The sequence below is a fragment of the Neodiprion pinetum genome, chromosome 3 (genome assembly GCF_021155775.2).
Source record: "Neodiprion pinetum isolate iyNeoPine1 chromosome 3, iyNeoPine1.2, whole genome shotgun sequence".
Taxonomy (NCBI): Eukaryota; Metazoa; Arthropoda; class Insecta; order Hymenoptera; family Diprionidae; genus Neodiprion; species Neodiprion pinetum.
The window spans coordinates 21,667,926-21,688,417 of NC_060234.1; the positions used below are offsets into that span (position 1 = coordinate 21,667,926).

Here is a 20,492-nt window from a genome sequence, read left to right on the forward strand (position 1 = left end):
GTCGAGAAATTTTATTAGCGGACTGACAGCTACTGAATTTCGGCTTGCGCGAAAAACGAATTGAAATAATTTATTGTAAACATGAACGAGGAGCCACGGAGCGCTTATCCTGGAAGTCGAGTTTCACCGCGTAGCGGACCCGAAGCGCGGGATCCGGGAGGTTGAGAACCCGTTACTCGAAATACGTAGCGGACCCGAAGCGCGAGATCCGGGAGGTTGAGAACCCGGTACTCGAAATTTGCGGAGCGCGACTCTCATACGTCCGCTCTACTGCGCGGTTGTTTCCCGACTGAGGAATTCGGCTAGCTGATTTTGAATTGGTGACGTCACTTTCTGAACGTCCGACATCCAAACTATGGTTTCGAACTTTGATACTATGTATGATGATGTATGATGTACGATGTATGATGTATGATGTATGGTGTACGATGTATGATGATATGATATGATGTATAATGCTTTTAGTTTTCACGTTTCATACAAGAAATACACACTTCATCTCTCCTGCCGATTCCAGACTCAAGCGGCCAGGCCCTTCGATGGTCAGCCGTTGACTGAAGATATATTCTTCAGTGAACGGGTCGGCTAATAACGCTGCCGTTCTGCGACGGTTGGTTGATCAAAAATTTCGCTCGTATCTTTCAAATGTGTGTTAAAATACACTCGAAGTGTTAAGAAGCGTCGTTCTTTCTCTCCCTATCACCTTTCTAGGTCTCTAAATCACTACGCAGCGTTAAATACTGTCTCATACACGGAGCATCCGTTTCATCTCGATCAAAATTAGCGCGTCCGTGATGTATTACAGCTACTCTGATTTTTTTTCCATACGAACACCTTTCGAAAAACAATTCTGCTTTCCTACCCAACGTAGATACAACACTTGCGACCAGCTAAAACAACGTTTCGATTCTATGCCTATGAAAATTCAAGATCGAGAGAGCAAATGAAAAGTTGTTGAAATAATTATGAATACTGATGTTATGGAATACATCGAGCGCGCGTCGAATAGAATCCCATTTCGAAATGAATAATTCTGCTCTTTTCATATCATAGCTAATCTAGTAATATAGGTAAATAGGATGGTTGGAGGTGTTCGGAAATGGTAGGAGGTGGTCGGCGCTGGCAGAAGGTGATAGGGGGTGGTCGAAAGTGGCCATTGATGGTCGGAGGTGGCAGGGGGACGTAGGAGGCGTTCGAAAATGGTAGGACATTTCAAAAGTTAAAGTCGACGATGATCCGGTGCATCAATTTTATCGTTACAGATTTTCTTTTCCCATGAGGCATAGAGTATTCAACAACGATAATGCAGTCCTTAAAATTCATCATTCATCTCTGTCTGGAAAGCTAATTCGCAAGGCGTGGTATTCTATTCTATTTGCATTATTAGAAAAATACCCGTACTCTACATACACTGTTTCTAATCTTTTGCTACATTTGGTTTAATCCCCATGCTTCCACAGCACGAATAGTCGGAAATGTTTTTGATTATCCATAATAAAATAAAAGAAGTAACAAAGCTTAAATTTATTGTTAAAGCTCTAATGAAGACATCAAACTGCGGTCGAATCAATTCATTTATTATATTTTACATATTATTTGCACATGACCTCTGTATATTTGATAAATTATTCCTAAATACATTGAAACATACGTATTTATAATGAAATATCATGCAATGGGCTGTGTAAACTATAAACTATAATTTCTACCGAATAGCTGCTTTTATGTCAACAGGACTTTGAGACTCAGTTCCGTTCGTCCTCCTCCTCGTCCACCTCCGACCACCTCCAACAATCGCCAACCACCTCGAACAACCACCGATAACCACCTCGGGTTGTACCTGGAATAGCAATAAATATTTTCAGTATAAGAACACATCAAAAACATTACGTAAGGATTCATATAATCACAGGTTTTGTTTTTTGGCTGTAACTTTTGATGCGTCGATCGCAGCGCATTGGGACAGCGCCCAATCGATTTGTCTCGCAAAATTACGTCGGAATAGTGCAGGAAAGAATTTATTCCAGCACTTTTCAAAATCGCGAAAATTTTCGCAAAAAATGCAAAGGGGTTAGCCTTACTTTTTCTTCATTTTTCGAGCGAATTATTTTGGTCTCCGGTTCGATTTAAATGACCCTTACCTGACCAATTAGACCCCTAGGAACTCAGAAAACGCGGCAAAAAGAACGTGGGACCAAGAGGAGAGAAACGGCGAGCAAAAAAGCAACAGATGAAAAATGTCGAAATTTCAGGTTCTCGTTTTTTGGCTGTAACTTTTGATGCGTCGATCGCAGCGTATTGGGACTGCGCTCAATCGACTTTTTTCTTTCTTTTTTCACGTCGAAATAGTGCATGAAAGAATTTATTCCAGCACTTTTCAAAATCGCGAAAATTTTCGCAAAAAATGCAAAGGGTTTTGCCTTATCATTGGACGAATATATAAAGACAGTTGCCCCCATGGTCTCAGATGTGACACCCTAAAATTGCCCCGTGAGATATACCAACGGTAGAGTTGAGAACTAATCGCGGAACATCAGATAGTTTCCGATTCCAAGATGATGCTGGCTGCATTCACCTTCTGAGTAACACAGTCTTCGCAATGGCAATTTCAAGCCAGTACTTCGCTTGAGTGTACTTGCCGACTTGTCGGCGATACAAGAAATCAATAATCAGAATAAATATCTTTCAAAATTCGTAGCAAAACAGTGATTTAAGTAAAGTCTACGTACTCGAGAGAAGAATGTATACATAGATCATGAATAAAAATAGATCACATGTAATAATCATGCAGAGACCAAAAAGTATAAATGTATATGCGGTCAATGTACGACACTGATATATTTGATTCATCTATGAATAATACGTGATGCAAACTATAAATTTTATGATTTTCTAGGAAACATACTAGATTATCTACTATAATCAGCCACAATATGACAATAAAAGAATTGTTTGTTTCGATATGGGATACAATTCGACACGCAGCCTATATATCCCATAACAATAATATTCAGAATTAGGAGTAGGAGTAGGAATAGAAGTAGGATCAGGAGTTGGAGTAAGATCGTAGTAGAAGTAGGAGTAAGATTGAAGTAGAAGTAGAAGTAGGAGTAGGAGTAGAAGTAGGAGTACAGGAGGATGGTAGGGGCCGGAAGGGGAGGGTAGGGTAGGGCAGGTTTCTCCTACTCCTACTCCTACTCCTACTCTTGATCCTACTCCTGATCCTACTCCTACACCTACTTCTACTCCCGTTTCTACTTATTACTATTAATTAATCAATTATATAATAAATTTTATTAGCACATTTATAGCTACTGAATTTGTGCTCGCCCGAAAAATGAATTGAAATAATTTATTGTACACATGACAAGTTCAAAAAATTTTTGATTCAATATAATTACAATTGCCATTAAATATTATAAAAATGTTAAACTCACCGAGCACAAATCCTCGTTTTCCTCGTCCTCCTTCTCGTCCATCTCTGACCAACTCCAAGAACCATCGACGACCACCTCGGGTTATACCTGAAATAGTAATAAATATTTTCAGTATAAGAACACATCCAAAATATTGTGTAAGGATTAATGTAATAAATTAATTAATTAATTATATAGTAAATTTAATCAGCGCATTTATAGCTACTGAATTTTTACTCGCGCGAAAAATGAATATAAATAATTTATTGTAATCACGACAAGTTTAAAACATTTTAGATGAAATATAATTACAATTGCCATTAAATATTATAAAAATGTTATACTCACTTTGCAGAAATCCTCGTCTTCCTCTTCCACCTTATTCTCCTCGTCCTCCTCCCCCTTGTCCCTCTCCTCGTCCCCCTTGATCACCCGCAACCGCCCCTATACACCTCTGACCACCGCGAACCACCTCCAACGACCATCGCTAACCACCTCGAAACTAATAAATATTTTCAGTATTAGAACACATCAAAAATATTGTGTAAGGATTAATATAATTTTTTTATCGACAGATTTGACGAAGAAGATTATAAGAAAATTATAAAAAATTATTGAAATTTTATTAGCGCGTTGAAAGCTACTGAATTTGCGCTTGGCGAAAAATGAATAGAAACAATTTGTTGTAAATATCACAAGTTCAAAAAATTTTAGATATAATATAATTACAATTGCCATTAAATATTGTAAAAATGTTATACACACCGAGTACAAATCCTTGTCCTCCTCGTCCACCTTGTTCTCCTCGTCCTCCTCGTCCTGCTCCTCCTGGTCCTCTTTCTCATCCACCTCGATCACCCGCAACCACCCCTAAGCACCTCCGACCACCTCCAACGACCATCGCTAACCACCTCGAATACTAATAAATATTTTAAGTATGAGAACACATAAAAAATATTGTGTAAGGATTAATATAATTTTTTTATCGCCAAATTTGACCAAAGAGATTATGAAAAAATTATAAAAAATAAAATTTCTATATTTTGTTATCGCATTGATAGCTACCGAATTTGAGTTCGCGTGAAAAATCCGCCTCGTCCAACTCGTCCTCTCCTTGCCGTCGAGTTTCGCCGGGTAGTGGACCTGGAGCGCAGGAACCACGGAGCGCTTGTCTTGGAAGTCGCGTTGCACCAGGAAGCGGACGTGGAACGTAGGATCCAGGAGATAGAGAACCCGATACTCAAAATTTTCGGAGCGCGATTCTCATACGTCCGCTCTACTGCGCGGTTGTTTCCAGATTGAGGAATTCGGCTAGCTGAAATTCGTCGTCGACGATTACTATAGATCGATGACGTCAAGACAAAAAAAATTTTGGGTGACGGCACTTTCTGAACATCCGAACATCCGAACATCCAAACTTTGGTTTCGAACTCCAATACTACGTATGATGTATGGTGTATGATGATATGATATAATGTATAATGATTTCAGTTTTCACATTTTAGACAATAAATACGCACTTCATCTTTCCTGCCGATTCCAGACTCAAGCGGCCATGCCCTTCGATGGTCAGCCGTTGACTAAGGATATATTCTTCAGTTAACTGGTCAGCTAATAACGCTGTCGTTCTGCGACAGTTGGATAGGGCTTGAAACCACAAGGAGCAACGTACTAGCCGAACACCTTAACCAAGCGGCACAAGTTGAGATTGACAAACGAAGAAAGTATATGTTCTCATATTTATAGAGAAAATCAGTTAGAATTGAATCAGAGACAATCGCAGGGTCATTTGATTGGGAATCAACGGAAGAAAGTTAAGTCTTCGGACCTAAAATTAAATTTCAACTTTTGCACAATTAAATTACGTATGTCGTTAAAATATTTGTGCATGTGATGTAGTTTGACAGAAATGGACAAACTTAGTCAATGAAAGATCCGTTCGAACAAAAATGAAGTTGACACGAATATGAAGTTATACTCAGCTTTAAGTATTTTGTACTGGAGATTGCACAAATATGAGATGCAAATGGGAAATTTGCATGTGTGATATAACTCTTATAATCTCCTTAAATCGTACTTCTTTGAAATATTATAATTCTAGATAAGTTGAAAAAACGAGTACCCTCAGCTGAAAAATTAATGTAAACAGTAACTGAATGATACCGTAAACGAAACAGAATCTTTGAATCCGACGGGTTCTATTGCTAATCTCTTTAAAATTTGGAATAACAATCAGATGACTGTGATAACAAGAGATGGTCAGTCATAGTTTCAGTATTTATCATCTAAATATTCTAATTGGATTGTCGTTTGAGGAGCTTAAATAATTATATTTTCAATTGCGGAAATATTCAAAATCTTTAATCACGGATCAAAAATGATTTAAAAAACCGAGAGAAAACGTAATTCAAATCGTTGTAGCATCCAAACAGAAACGAATTAAGAGAGATTTATTTAGTTAAGATGTATTAATAAACTTCATTCCAGATAGATTCAAATACATATGTACCAAAAAATTGAATAGGAATGAGAAGAAACAAAACTGCATGTTGCAGATTGATCAAATAGATATTGCATTACAATTAAAACCTAATAAAATGGATAGAAATCGAATCTCTCGAAAAATATTTGAAATAGTACAATGATAAATTTCGATTGATTTTCGCATCATGTAATACGTTTCGTTGAGAATTTCGGGATGGCAGACGTCAGAATGAATCTGTTTCAATATGTTTCATACGCCAGAATTACTGTAAAGTATTAAAAAATAAACGGACGTGAGTAAAATGGCAATCTCAACGTTGTATGTTTCAATGCATACCTATGATCAAATAATAATAAAGTAATTACGCATTATGCCGAAATGATAATCTTTGATTCCATCTCAACATACGCCCGATGCTTTATACTTTCATTTCTGCATTATAATTATGTAGATAAGCCTATAATACCTACATTCACAAAACGGAGCTTGTATGAATTTTGTCGAGGCGCTGGCGAGTTTCGTATTCAGCCCGACAGTGTTACCAACTTAATTTACGGGAAAAAAATTTCAAACGCGAAATAGCCGGTTTTTGACGCCGAACTCGAGATAGCCGGTTATTCTACGCAACCGTCGAGATACTCTGACAAGCTTGACGGAATGGAAGGGGGAAGAGAGAACAATAGTGCGACTTATCAGTAAGATTAAAAATAACCCACAATACAAGAACAGTCTGACTTTATTGTTTTACTATTACTACAGCAATTTATGAAGCTGTTTCGTATATAGTTATAAATACGTGTATGCCTTTGCCGTATCAGCTGTACGTAAAGCCGCGATACGATTAAAGTGCTAATTAAACGTTGGGCAACAATTAAATTGCCGTAAAGAGGAAATAAAGTTGCCGAGTAAGCGAGCGTAGGTGTGACTTGGAATAAGGATTATTCGTAATCAGAGACCAGCGATATCAACTTTCCGTCTCCTTCTAACATTCGTACCTACGTATTATATCTGTCCACTTCTGAATAGGTACTTATATACATATCTTGCGATAACCTCGCGTTATAACGATGGCTGCGAGTTGTTTATGCAATGACACTCTGATTACAGCGATAATGATCGGAGTATTAAATTATAAAAATGTATGAATATGGGCAGGGTACAAGTTTTGTTTTTGTAAAGCTTTTCATTTTAAGCTTTTCGAACAATTTATAGAGGTTGGAGTGTTATATCATCATACCTTAAGATTGTTGGCAATTGAGGCGGAGTACTTTCCTTAACCTCTTGTAGCCCAAAATGATAAATTTTAAAATAAATAGCATTTAAAGACTTGTCATTAATACCTTCCGTATGGATTTTGTAGGATTTTGAAAAATTACGGTATTTTTCTTTTCACATTTGAAGATTTGTTTTGAACAGATAGTGTCTTGAAAACGAGTTTTATGACTGTAGTACTACAAATTTACAATGTTTCACACTAAATTCCTTCTAAACAAATAACAAAAAATTCGAACCGCAATATTTGTGTCCGCTGAAATAAAGATTTTTCAATTAAAACATTTTCTCCTTGATTTCATTAAAAATGTACTGACACTCTACAATTTATTCTATTATTTATAAATTATTTTTTATAGTTTATTCTTTTTTCCAACACTGCGATGCGAGGCAGCAACTGGTTTTACCTCGATGTTTACGATTAATCCGAAAAAGCTGTGCAGAGGATAATGTCGGATGGTTAGCCAAAAGTGAAACGTGATGAAGCTGGAAAAAAAAACTGTAAATTAATAATGTATCCATATTGTTACAAATTTCTCACAATAATTCTGAATTTTCCGGTGATTGTCTTTAATTGTGGTGCTAAAAAAATGTTTTGGTTAAGAAAAACAGAAAACAAGACTGTATTTCATAATTTCTTAACACTTGTCAAATAATTTGACAGATATATTTGCATCACGATACATAGGTATGACAATGTGACATAATCGTAAACGTACGAACTGAGTCGAACTTGAGATTCGAACTGGAAAATAATTGTGAGCTGCTGCAGACTCATTATATCTACTATTGCATGCTCTCGCACCAAATACGTCGTTGTCTCTGATTGGTTGATATACTCGTTTCTCTTTCATCAGCCTTGCCAGTTTCTAGTGCTAGTTTTTTTCATCACTCCCATTTAATTGTTCAGTTTTCCTTGGTCGTTGTTTTTATTCTCACACTATAATTACAAAAAAACAGAACTAGATTCATTAAAGATTGATATTAATTGCCTAGATGCGTCTGTCTTTGCAAAGATGCAAAGACTTGCGGTTAGAAATTAGGCACTTCAATTACAAACGTATACTCATGAAATGTGAACAAGACTGGTAATAAGTATTTCTTGGAATGCGACGAGACTCAACGAATTATTAACAAAGATTCTGATAGTCATTTGTATTCTATTCTCTTCTCCTTTATTATTCTAGCATTGAATTCGAAGTATCAAACATGACCTGTACCTAAATCTCGACCGATCTTAATATTGTAATAGCATGGGTTCCGAGGTATGCGCTGCAGGCACTTCATCGCATTCAACAGGTATGTAGGCACGGACATCGGCGTATACAGAGCGTGTCGAGTTGTAGAGAGAAGAGGAAAATATAAAAAATAAAACAACTTTCTGCAGATAATAATCTCTGCACACCTAGGCGCGCGTTTTACGTGGAAGCACGCCAATAAGAACGTGTCTATATTGAAACAAAATAGAAAAAGAAACAGACGAAGATGAACCATGTACGCATACGATTCGTTATTATATGTACCTCAAATTCCACGTTAAATCAACGAGTCAATCCCTTTTATTGATGGCCCTCACAAAACATCAAAAAGACACTATTTAAAGAAAACATCAATGTCTCGTACAAAATTACTAATATGTTGAATAATGTATTTACGTCGTTAAAATTAACAACAGCCACACTGGAACAAACCAATATTGTTTATAAAATCGATTGTAAATATTGTGATAAATGTTATATTGGCCAATCATCGCAGCATCTAAAAAAACGGATGGCTAATAATAAGTATGATGTTAAAACGCGGGATCCTGATAGATCGGCGTTGGTCCGACACTCATTGGTTGAAGGGCACAGGTTTGCTTTTGAAAATGTAAAGATTATAGAAAAAGAAACTAACTGGCATAAGAGGATCATAAAGTAAATGATACATATTTCTAAAAACAACACAGCCAACAAAAGAACTGACATACAAAATTTAAGTAACCTCTATTTTGTCATCATATAAATTGTCAAAGAGAAAAAGGCATATTGACAAAAGGTTATGTAAACAATTTGCCAACATACCAAGAAATATGTTAATAGATGTATGACTTTCAAATATAGTTGTTATAATTAACATTAAGATAATTAGGCTTGTCAGTATAGGCATGTGGGTAGTCACTTCATTTTTGAACACCATGTAACAAACATCGTAAGTGCTAAGGAATGTTGATATACGTAAGTTTTGAATAATTTAATTTTTCACAGTAGTTCAATAATAAGATTAAACAGTGGCATTTTTGTACCTAAGTAAAATTGTAAACACCATATAGTTCTCATGTAAAATCTGTTATTCATTTTACATTAAAGAAACCTGATGATGATACGCGCGGTATGCCGAAACCTCGTGTAAAAACATAATCGATTGCGAATAGTGCATCATTTTATCCCTGACGGTCACCCAACTAAATCGAATCTGTATATTATCAACACGGTCACGAACATTAAACTTATCTATATCTAGTATGCATATATGTATTTATATTTATGATGTATACGCTTCGCGCACCAACCACCATTTTCATGTTTTCAAGGAAAGGGGAGGGAAGGCGGTAAGGGATCAGATTTTTGTATGTATGGGGATGTACATGTGTAAAGGGTTGAGTGTTGAATCCCTGATTCCTAGATGGATGTGTATACAGAAGGTGAAGGGTCAAGTCTTCATAGGTGTTACGGTATATCCTATGTCAGATAAAGGGTTAAATCAGTATACGTATGGTAAAGAGTTACGTCTTCATAGCTATAAGGGCATAAAGGTTAGATAAAGGGTTGAATCCGCATAGGTATGAAGGCGGTGATAGTAAAGGGAAGGTCGGGTGGTGGAAGGAAGGGCTGGATTCCTGACACGGCGGCGGCGGTCGTGAGATATCTTTATAATATAAAGAGATACAGGTATACCTATGTCGCATCTAACAAAACTTTGGATACATATTCTTTACTATTTGAAATTTGTAACATTATCAGGTTTCACAAATATGGATTAAATCGTGTAATTATACATAGGTGTAACCTACGTTATTGCCAGGCTTATGGCACCCAATAGTCTGATAACGTGAGTGTAAGTATACAAGTAATACAATTATCATTTATGTTATAATTTCATATACACCCAGAGTGGTATATTAGTTAATGCGTGATGTATGTTGAAGATAATCTATGTCTTCAAACGTCTCGTGATTTGCCGAATTAATAATTCGATAAATGACCGATAGATAGATCGGCATGTGACAATGTATACCTTAATTGTTAACGTCTGGTATTTACGCACTTGGCTGTCCTCAAGTGCCTACTCTGTATTGTACCTAGCCACAAAATTCATGATATATTCAACGAAATCCTGTATGGAAATCTACTAGAACGCTACATACAATGGATCTATAAGACTGTATAAGATCGCGTGCATATGAATAATGGATATTGGATAGAAAGGACATCAATTGAAGATTCAAATTACTTCTCCACAAAATCCATAAGATCTATAATCGAGATCTGTGTGGATATCTAGTATGGTTCTACTAGATGTATAACGAGCGGACATTTAAATCTCTGTCTAACATGTCCATTATGGATTTCCATGGTACGTTCATTAAAAGTAAATGTTCCCTGTGGATGCCGAAAAAATCCAAAGGGGTTAGTATTCGTTTACTTTGATTTTTGGAGCTCAAAAACTTTTCTTCTCAGAACCATTTTACATGAATATTTTTCCGCTTATTTCGTCTAGAAAGCTCAGAAGGTGTGAGTGTATACATATAGCGCCGAAGCTAGTTGGCTTGTGTATATTTTTTATGTCGATTTGACTTTTCCTTCACGGAGAAAACGGTGTAATACAAATTAGCAATCACACATATAGAACCAGTGCTCTTGTTGCAGAAAATGTAAGTTTAACTCATTTTACTTATGTCAAGATGTTTCCTGATTGATACTGTTACGTTAATTTTTATTTAGAATTACAACGGCCGCCTCAATCAATCGCACAATATTAATTATTTTTGCCTTTTTCTACAATGAGTATCAAAGTATATGGTTACGATATGGCAGGCTACGTCGAAACATATCTTTTAAGCTACGCCTCTATCACTTTAGGTATATTAGCGTTAAAACTGTCGAACAATATCTTATGAAGGATGCTCTAAGCCCAACGCTGCTATCTGCCAATCAGTGACGTGTTGCTTGTTGACTGAAAAGATACGATAATGAATCGATTTAATATCCCTTATCTCGTACTTTTCTACTCTTCTCATTTTTTTTTTCGTTCATCCCTTCCCATTTTTTCTTGTATCACAGTATTTTTCATTATCCTACACTGTATTTTTCAATCGATCTACTTTTACATTGTTATTATTATGAACTTGATTCACTTCTCTTATTGTTTAGAAGTTTGAACTCTATGTAAGAATACTTAAAGTTCGGATGAACCCTTCATAAAAATAATATTGTTTATCTACTGCATAAAAAATATTCTTTCAAAAAGACATGATCTTTGCTCATACCGCTGAAATAACGAGAATATAAGCCGTAAAAATCGTATTCTTAGCGGTACCTTTCGTCACTTTGCAAACCAATCCATTTACTGGAAATACCATCATGCATGACCAAAATATTTTGACGCTAACACTCTTATTTTTCATAAAATAGTTTCTCTATTTTTCATCAAATTGTTTACCTACTAATGCACTAGTTAATACGTTTTGAAATAAATTGTATAATACTTTTTATCAACGTCTCGTAAACTGTGTCGGAGTGCTTCGAATTTTTCGCATTTTGATTTTATTTCGATTGAAAAATAAGGACAAAAAATAAGACATGTCAATTTTTTAACCACTCATTTGAATGTGTAGAAGCGTCCGAATTTCTGATTTTTTTATCCAGCACTTTCCGAAATCATCGCGAGAATTTGTCCGGCCATACAGACAGACCGACGTTTTTCTAAAAATCTGTTTTTTGGATACTCATAGAAGTATGAAAACGTCAACATTCATTGGCATTAGATAAAGTCCTTTTCCACCGAGACTAATACTGTTCCTATATCACTACGAATGATGAAAAGTAAAAAGAAACCAATAATTTATTCCCAAATTACAAATACCTTCACGAAAGCGAGAATAAAAATCACTTGATTAGAATTTTTCCCCACACAGCTTATTATTGGAATAAGATAAAAATGTGATTATTATAGTACAATACAGGTACTTATGTAGGATAGATGTACAGGGAAAATGCTCGAATGGAGTTGAGATACGCCTGAGGATACGTAGCCTAATCTACGTACCCGAGTGGGATCAAAAGTCTGCTAGGAGCACGAGGCCGCTGTCATTGGATATCAGACGTAATTGATGGCGTATCGGCCAGAAGAGAAAATTGGGAAATTCGAGGTCGTTGAAATACACTCTTTAAAAAATTACACAAGTAATTAAGCATCTGTGCGATAATGCAATACGCTCAGACCAAGGCGTATATATCATGTGATGGAACCGAGACGTAAAAAATGTAGTTTTATGAGACGAAAGTTGGTTTGCGAAAAATAAAAAACTTTTGTAATATACTGTTATTAATTTTCTAATACTGACTACTCTGTGATATACCTATAGCGATGATTTAAGACAAGTCTGTGAGGCAAGAACAAATTGGTATACCTTAGTAAAGTGGGTCAGTGTCAGTGATCACACGTATGGGTCGGTACGCACACATGTAGGTACATGGGATATGCAGAAGTATAGTGACAGAATTTCAATTTCAAAGGACTGTCAAGGCTGATGACTATGTTCGACGTTTTACATATCAATCAGCGTTGGGCAACATTCTGCACATGTGTATGCATTCCCCTGTTAATGCGCATGGTGCATATGATGTGTAAGTACATAATAGGTGCAAGTCGTAATAGTTTAAGCAGGGTAATCCTACGAAGTAAAGGAATAGCTGAAAAGCGCACGTACTCTGAGCCTCTCGAGCATTTAAACAGCGTAATTCTCATGGTTACATTTATTGACCGGCAGCCGCAGTACGCACGCAATTCTTTGACCGTTTTACGCAAATGCGTAGCGTTTAGTATAACGTATATCCACAGTTCACCGTGGTTATCCTTCGATTGGGTTCTTCAGTGTTTTTCTTATACGCCGCGTGTAGCAGATCACCTTCAGATTTCAAGTATATGCGCCAACGGAGAATGGCGGAAGTATCGTGTTTTATTTTTTAGAGTATAAACTCGCGAGCCGATGACAGATGATCGTTCTCGTTATAGTCGAACATTTTTGCAATAAAGTAGCATTCGCAATCTCCCTGTACGAGAAAAAAAAAAAGAAAAAATTTCTAATGATATGACATTATCTCTACAGCAAAACAATACTCATTCGGTAGAAAATTAATGATCGCCCACTCGTTTTTATTTTAATGATTGATATAATTGAATTGATAATGGTGAAACTTGTTTCAATGGAAAATATTGACTGTGTATCTTGTTAGCATTTAAAAATGCGAGTAAGAAAAATCGAATTATAGTGGGTTGATCATAATAGTATATTTTACTACTAGTGCGGAAAGTAGGCGATTTCCGATAAGTGTGAAGCTTGCAGCATGAGCCGAAAGTGGCGCGAAGGTGCGTGCTACGTTTACATGAATATGAGTGCGAAGTTAGCGGCACGAGCCGAAGGTAAGTATGGCAATCGCACGGATTGAGTGTGAACGCAACCTGAGTAAAGGCTATCGTTGTACTCACACGAGTCCTGTTTCTCCCATCCACACGTGTGACACACGTAATTTTTCCAATACCTGAGAAGGAAAATTTGATTTGAGAAACAATGAAGGTATCTTTGGGGACAATGAATCTGAGACGGTTAATTTTTTGCACCAGACAGTTATGTTGGCAACACAGAGAAACCTACAACGCCATAGTCGGCCGAGCGCGAAACAGACTGAATCTCAATTAATGAGATACCTCATGCCCTCACTGCTCACTGCACTGAGCAGGAACTACGGAGCACTCGTCCTGGAGGTCGAAATTCACCATGTAAAGGACCTGAAATGCAGAAACTGTGGAGCACTGGTCCTGGAGGTCGGAATTCATCAGGTCGAGGACTTGGAAGTCGTAATTCGTCAGGTAAATCACCTGGGGCGCAGGAACCCCAGTGCGTTTATCCTGGAGGTCGAGTTTCACCAGGTAGCTTACCTGGAGCGCAGAAACTACGGAGCAATTGTCCTGGAGGTCGAGTTTCACCAGGTAGCTTACCTGAAGCGCAGGAATCACGGAGCCCTTGTCCTGGAGGTCAAGTTTCACCGAGTGGAGAACTTGGACAGCCATAACTACGGAAAATTAGTCCTGAAGATCATGGGTCACCAGGTAGCATACCTGGAGCGCAGAAACTACGGAGCAATTGTCCTGGAGGTCGAGTTTCACCAGGTAGCTTACCTGAAGCGCAGAAACTACGGAGCGCTTGTCCTGGAGGTCGAGTTTCACCAGGTAGCGGACCCGGAGCACAGGATCCAGGAGGTACAGAACCGGGTACTCGAAATCTGCGGAGCGCGATTCCCATACGTCCTCTCTACTACGCGGTTGTTTCCAGACTGCGGAATTGGGCTAGCTGAATTTCGTCGTCGACGATTGCTATAGATCGATGACGTCAAGAAAAAAAAATGTTGTGTGACGGCACTTTCTGAACATCCGAACATCCGAAAATCCAAAATTTGGTTTCGAAATTTAGTACTATGTATGGTGTATGATTTCCGAAATTTTCGATGACAAGTGAACTTGTCTTTTACTAAAAATTGTTTTTTAAAATTTCTCTTATTTTTGGATAAATATTATTTCGGAAAAAAGGAATATAAGATCAATTTGAAATCATACGATTTGAATGACATTGTTCTATTCATATATTACTTCAAACAATGAGATTCTTCAGAAACTACTGACGTGAGTAAATTCACATATTAATTGTATTACTCATTTTGTACTGTAAAATATAAAATTGCGGAAAATAATCAACAATTATGGCCTAAGACTTATTGTTAGATGTTATAAATTAGTAAAATCGAAGCTCGATCATTTTCAATAAATTTCTTATAAGCCTTGGCAAAGGCAGGCTTGATGAACGCGTCCATCTAAGGTGTCACCTCCAATTTGCACGGCAAAAGTTGTCTGGAATTCCAGGAAAACTGTCATAATGGAAATTTATTGAGTGTCTACAAGTTTGATACAATATACTAAATACGTCACTTACCTCATAAATATACGTATGTCAGAATGTATTTACTAATTACTTACGGTCAAAATTACACGTTCATTATTAATGCCCGCCATCGAGTAATAATAGAGTAAAGTGTGCCGAAGCAGCCTTCACTCGTTGTATCTATATATTTATCACGTTATTAAGTATACCATAACAGGAAATTCATATATAATCATATGTGCCTCCTGGATAACGTCAAATTAGACAATTAGGTGATATAACAAATCAAATGAATCATGGTAGACAATCAGCATGCTGGGTGGCTGGACCCATATAAAAGATTGACAATTCATGACGGTTCCTGATTTTTCAGTTTTTGCTTTCAAAATTTGATTTGAAATGGGTACAATTTTCTATAAGAGAAATCGACAATAACCTTTAGTTATCGATGCATCTGTTATTGTACACGCGGTACACTGAACAATTGTAAAATAAGAATACCAATATCTTGTAAGTTGTAACAATATGCAATACGGCGCGAAGTCTCATTCCGAGACCGGCCTTCAGCTGCGGTCTAATGAGTTAGATAAAATGTAGAACCTCAGCTACAACTCATTTGCCAATTTGACTGACGTTCATTGTTGTTCTATAGCGGCGATTCGTTTGTTCGCTGAATATTTATCACGCAATTTCGATATTTGCTACACAGTACAGAAAATAGATTATAAAATTTATACCTTCCGTTGTAAAATTCAAGTCGCCTATATTATGTAATAAGATTGTTACATCAACCAAAAGATCGTTACAGAGATAAAAGGAAATAAGGAAGAAAAATGCACAGATGCAACTAGTCAAATCATGTCCTTGGTACCCGACGATTGATGAATCTTTTTTTCACTCATGCCACGTGTCGTTAAGAGGAGTTACAGCCGGTACGTTTAAAACATACATAATATTTTTCCCCAGCTGATATAATCTGCGGATGACAACAGATGGAAAAACAATAATGGCTCATGGAATGAAGGTTTATGATCGTTATATAGCTATGAGTGAGCTGTGACGAGGACGTAAAAATTGAAAACAACTGTTGCTACAGCAACTCCAATACATACCTCAATTGATAGAAAAAATCTTATCACTGTTAATGTCATATCATTACAGATATAATAAATGTAGGAAGATTGGTAACTTTATTATGTAATGATCAAACAAATATCGTCATGCATTAGTTACGTAATAACCAAATTAATACACGCCGCAAAATGTACAAGAAATTTTTCGCATAAATATACGGGTATATTTGGCGAAAGAGTTCTTTCCACACGTACACTGTTTATTTAAAAAAAAAAATATGTGTGCAGTTCACACGTGGTATAAATGAATCCTTCAGAAACTAAACTGCGAGAGAATCAGGAGAATGCAGTATCAGGAGTGGAATAATTATACGTTATATCAATAGTCGTTTCATTTCGTTTCATTTCGTTTCAAATCACTACCGTGCTAAAGAAGTTAAGCTTTCGTTACACCGATAGTCGTTTCATCGAGTTTCAAATCACTCCCGTGCTGAAGAAGTTTTCATCAACGGCGCTAAAGAAGTTCTCACTTCAATAATTTTGTTGCAATCGTTTTCGGACACGAAGATTGTCTTGTCGTAGGATTAATTCTGGACTCGTAGAATTTTCACAAAGAGCAAGAGAACGTTACCAAGATTCCGTAAATTTTTCAACCAGTCCGTTATACTCGCATATTAGCTCGCTCGTTTATCGTATAAGCCTTTGAGGCACGTTTATTGCCAGTATAATAATGTTTCTCCTGTAGGCAACGCACCAAGTTCGCAACGTTGGCGGAGAATGTTTATAAATAATAATAAGCACAATATCTCTGCAAGTTGCCGTTCCGATTACACCAGGTATCGTAACAAGGTGCAGGTTTCTGTGCGAAATGTAACAGTCAATTTGAATTCCTAACTCTCCAATGTTTTTGCGCTGTAGGAATATTCGATATAACGAATTCCGCTGTGATTTTACTGCTTGCAGAGGACCTGAAATACGAGACGGCGGGTCAATTTTTTTGCTCAACCAATTTTTGTAATTTTTAGAACTACACGACCATGATATTTTTTATATCCTGTAAAACCCGAACTAACGAAAACATTCACGACAATTGGTTTCGTGGTTATTTACAAGCAATCGCTACAGAAGAGTGAAGAGGGTTCGTCTGATTGTGTATGAGGTTTGAAATGTTAGCACGGGTCTCCGATTCGGACCCAATTGAAAATGAATCGACGTTTATCACGAAAACTGATAATTCGAACGGTTATTTGTTTAATCAGACGTTATCAGAGCTGCTCGCTTAATTACTGAACTGATTTAATTTTTGTTTAAATATCTTTACATGACATGTAGCTCTTGGATCCACATAGATTAATAGAAAATGTTTATTTAACTTGAAGCATTTGCTTTTAGATAAGGTGGCTTCCCAAATATATTATCAAAGCATAATGTTACTAACGATAAAGTCATGTTCCGGGAGTTCTCCTTACGTTCATCGAACGACGTAAACGCCTAATTTCTGGAGGACATAGATAAGTATACAGCTATACGTATCGAGTGAATTATTCGAAGTGAATACTTTGGAATGAAAATTTAATTTATGAGCCAATGAAGCAGCAATGATTTTTTATAATCAATTCAATAGTTCGACATGAAATAACGTAGGAAAATTGTGAATTAACTTAATTAACAGTATGCGAAATATGTGTCTAAAACATTTGGCAAATGAATTTTCAACGCTGGCGGTGGTTTTATACAAGCATATTGAATCAAGGATCCCGGTCTTGAAGCCACTTCTATAATTGTCCGCACATATTACAAAGTAAAATTATTATTACAGTACCCGAAACCGTTGAAATGCGAAACAAGTAAATTCATTGTTCATTAAAATGCTTTCGAATTAATATATATCTAGATATGTGAGCAGAATGTTTACATGTAAAAAAGAATGGCAATTTTTTGCTTCATAGTCAGACAGGTTTTGTTTATGATGTTCGATATGGTATGATTTTAACGAATCCATATGACCGTAACTTTTACCCTCACGCTGTGAATGACCTAAACATGAAGTTGTTTAAATTTGAGAACTGTGGTATATGTTACGTAATGACTTTTATTCACTATAGAATTTTATTTACGTTAACTAATTATTCTATAGAGTCACGAATCGGTGACCGTTAAAGTATAAAATAACTTTAAATGTTTATTCCCCACTCTAACTAGTCAGCTTGGTAATTCCATACAACAACGGACTTTACGCTTTAATGATAGTCGGTAATATCAGACTAAATATTTTCCAGTTCGTACCAACCCGATATGAGAAATTTACTGTGCATATTTCTACCGGTATTGGAAGTTGAGAAATTCATTGGTTTTACTCAGTATACTGTGTTCAGTTTATTTTTGTTCGCTCACATTCACGGACGTTTGAAACCCATAAACAATGAAAGTGAATAAGTGTTGAAATAACGATTTGACGAAAAGTTGATCATTATGTGGGCAAAGGATAATAGTTTTTATTTTACTGGTGAAAAAAAAAAAAAGAATTGAATACCATCCGACGAGTCAAAATTGTGAAGATAATTAAATATAAAAACACATTCCGGGAATATTGTCTACTCACACAGCAGTCAAATATCTTGAACGTGATAGGAAATCAAGAATCGATCACAACAATGCCGGTGAAAACCTTAAAATTGAATATTATTATTACAATGAATTACCCATAAATAATATTCTACACCCTGGACTTGAAGATTGGCAAATAAAATATACGATACAGCCATGCATTTATTCAGGCAATTACTTAGACGGTTAGACGGAAGGTTGGAAAGTGTCGAGTGGCTACGAGAAAAAAACGGTGGGAAACCGATCATCAATATCAGAATTCGAATAGTACCAGCGTGTGCTCGAACTTCTTTACGTATATTTATAAATTGTTAGCACCTACTCGCTGTAGGATATACTCAAGAATTATCACAAGATACAAAACAAAAAAAAAAAATCCAATTGAAAGTTCTTTAGTCCCGATGATGTTTTGCGGTTTCAAAGAAATACTCATTCTATTGTTTTTCATTTTTCATACTGAACATTTAATGCTCAAATAATTATATTTACGTGTAGATTACGAACACTGACATAATCACTAGATTTCGTCGATCTTACGTATACCTTTATAATCTGCAGTTGACTACACATGCAGTTTTCTTGCCAGTAGATTTAATCCATTGCGAGTTACTGCATCGTTTCTACTTCGAAAATGCGACAGCACAGCAATTGCAAGACAATGAAAGTGCGCCTTATTTCACAATTGCTAATTGCATACTCACACTCCTGGCGTAGAAAAATAAGTGCTGCAGTATTCAGAGATAAGGAAAAAATAACCGTACACTTCTATCAAGCCTGAGGTGCGGCTATTAAACAGCAATTAATGTATATGACTCGACGTCAATGTATTTATTTGAACATTATCGTGAAGAATTCGTTTCGTGAATGTAACTGCAGTCTGCGAGCTTTAATGTTTACAGCTGTGAAGATTTATTCCGCGATATGAAAGTATAAAATACTGGAATTACAAACGAAAGCTTACAATTGGAAATCGATGTTTCATTTTCAAGCGCTTCAAAGTAGTAACAAATCTAATAGATTCGTTTGATTTCGCTTTACGATAGGTCATTTTATTCTGAACGTTATCTTTTACAAATTTACTGAATCATTATTTTTTCAAAATTATTTTGGCAATGTTGAATATTCAGTTTTGCAACATTGCGTAGACGTAAATTCTAATCAACAAATAGCAATGTTAATACTGAATTGATTGATTGGGACAAAAAGGACAAAATACCGAAGGGTTGCAAGACGTCACAAACACATTTATTTAACGTCATCAGTTGCAGCTAATAGAACGCGATACGCTTGTTAAGTGACATCGCGTACGTGAATGTGGAACACGATTTAATGTAATAATGTCGTGAATAAATTGAACGTAAGGGAAAAAAGATGTACTGTTTTTATTAAAAGTATGTTGCCTGTTCCTTTGCGTTCTTTTTTTCTTTCCCTACACAGACGGT

General features: G+C 36.3%; 2 protein-coding genes across 14 annotated transcripts in view; one reads left to right on the plus strand and one right to left on the minus strand.

Annotated features, from left to right (window-relative positions):
• Positions 1-1,279: 1,279 nt before the first annotated feature.
• On the minus strand, positions 1,280-19,807 carry LOC124215480 (uncharacterized). Of its 13 annotated transcripts, none has more exons than XM_069134751.1 (10): positions 14,614-14,933; positions 14,434-14,507; positions 13,924-13,976; positions 6,372-8,113; positions 4,937-5,099; positions 4,482-4,731; positions 4,182-4,335; positions 3,765-3,918; positions 3,438-3,524; positions 1,280-1,840 (listed from the first exon to the last, which is right to left on the minus strand). In XM_069134751.1, exons 1-4 carry the CDS (start codon positions 14,735-14,737, stop codon positions 8,080-8,082), a joined length of 285 nt encoding a protein of 94 aa, XP_068990852.1. In that variant the 5' UTR covers positions 14,738-14,933; the 3' UTR covers positions 1,280-1,840; positions 3,438-3,524; positions 3,765-3,918; positions 4,182-4,335; positions 4,482-4,731; positions 4,937-5,099; positions 6,372-8,079. The 13 variants fall into 13 exon arrangements, 10 of the variants coding, with proteins under 10 accessions (XP_068990852.1, XP_068990848.1, XP_068990854.1 ...); XM_069134747.1 differs by having other exon boundaries at positions 14,090-14,507; XM_069134753.1 differs by lacking the exon at positions 13,924-13,976.
• Positions 18,762-20,492, plus strand: part of LOC124215477 (facilitated trehalose transporter Tret1-like) — a 32,312-nt gene continuing 30,581 nt past the window's right edge. The window contains exon 1 of the mRNA XM_046618908.2: positions 18,762-19,103. Within this exon, the coding sequence (XP_046474864.1) occupies positions 19,098-19,103 (6 nt within the window). The 5' untranslated portion in view covers positions 18,762-19,097. The remainder of the gene's footprint in view (positions 19,104-20,492) is intronic.

Coding starts and splice junctions, on each gene's coding strand:
- LOC124215480 (XM_069134748.1), bottom strand. CDS start 14,737: ATGGGAATCGCGCTCCGCAGATTTCGAGTACCCGGTTCTGTACCTCCT. Junction 14,508..14,613: donor CCGTAGTTTCTGCGCTTCAG/GTAAGCTACCTG, acceptor AATTTTCCGTAG/TTATGGCTGTCCAAGTTCTC.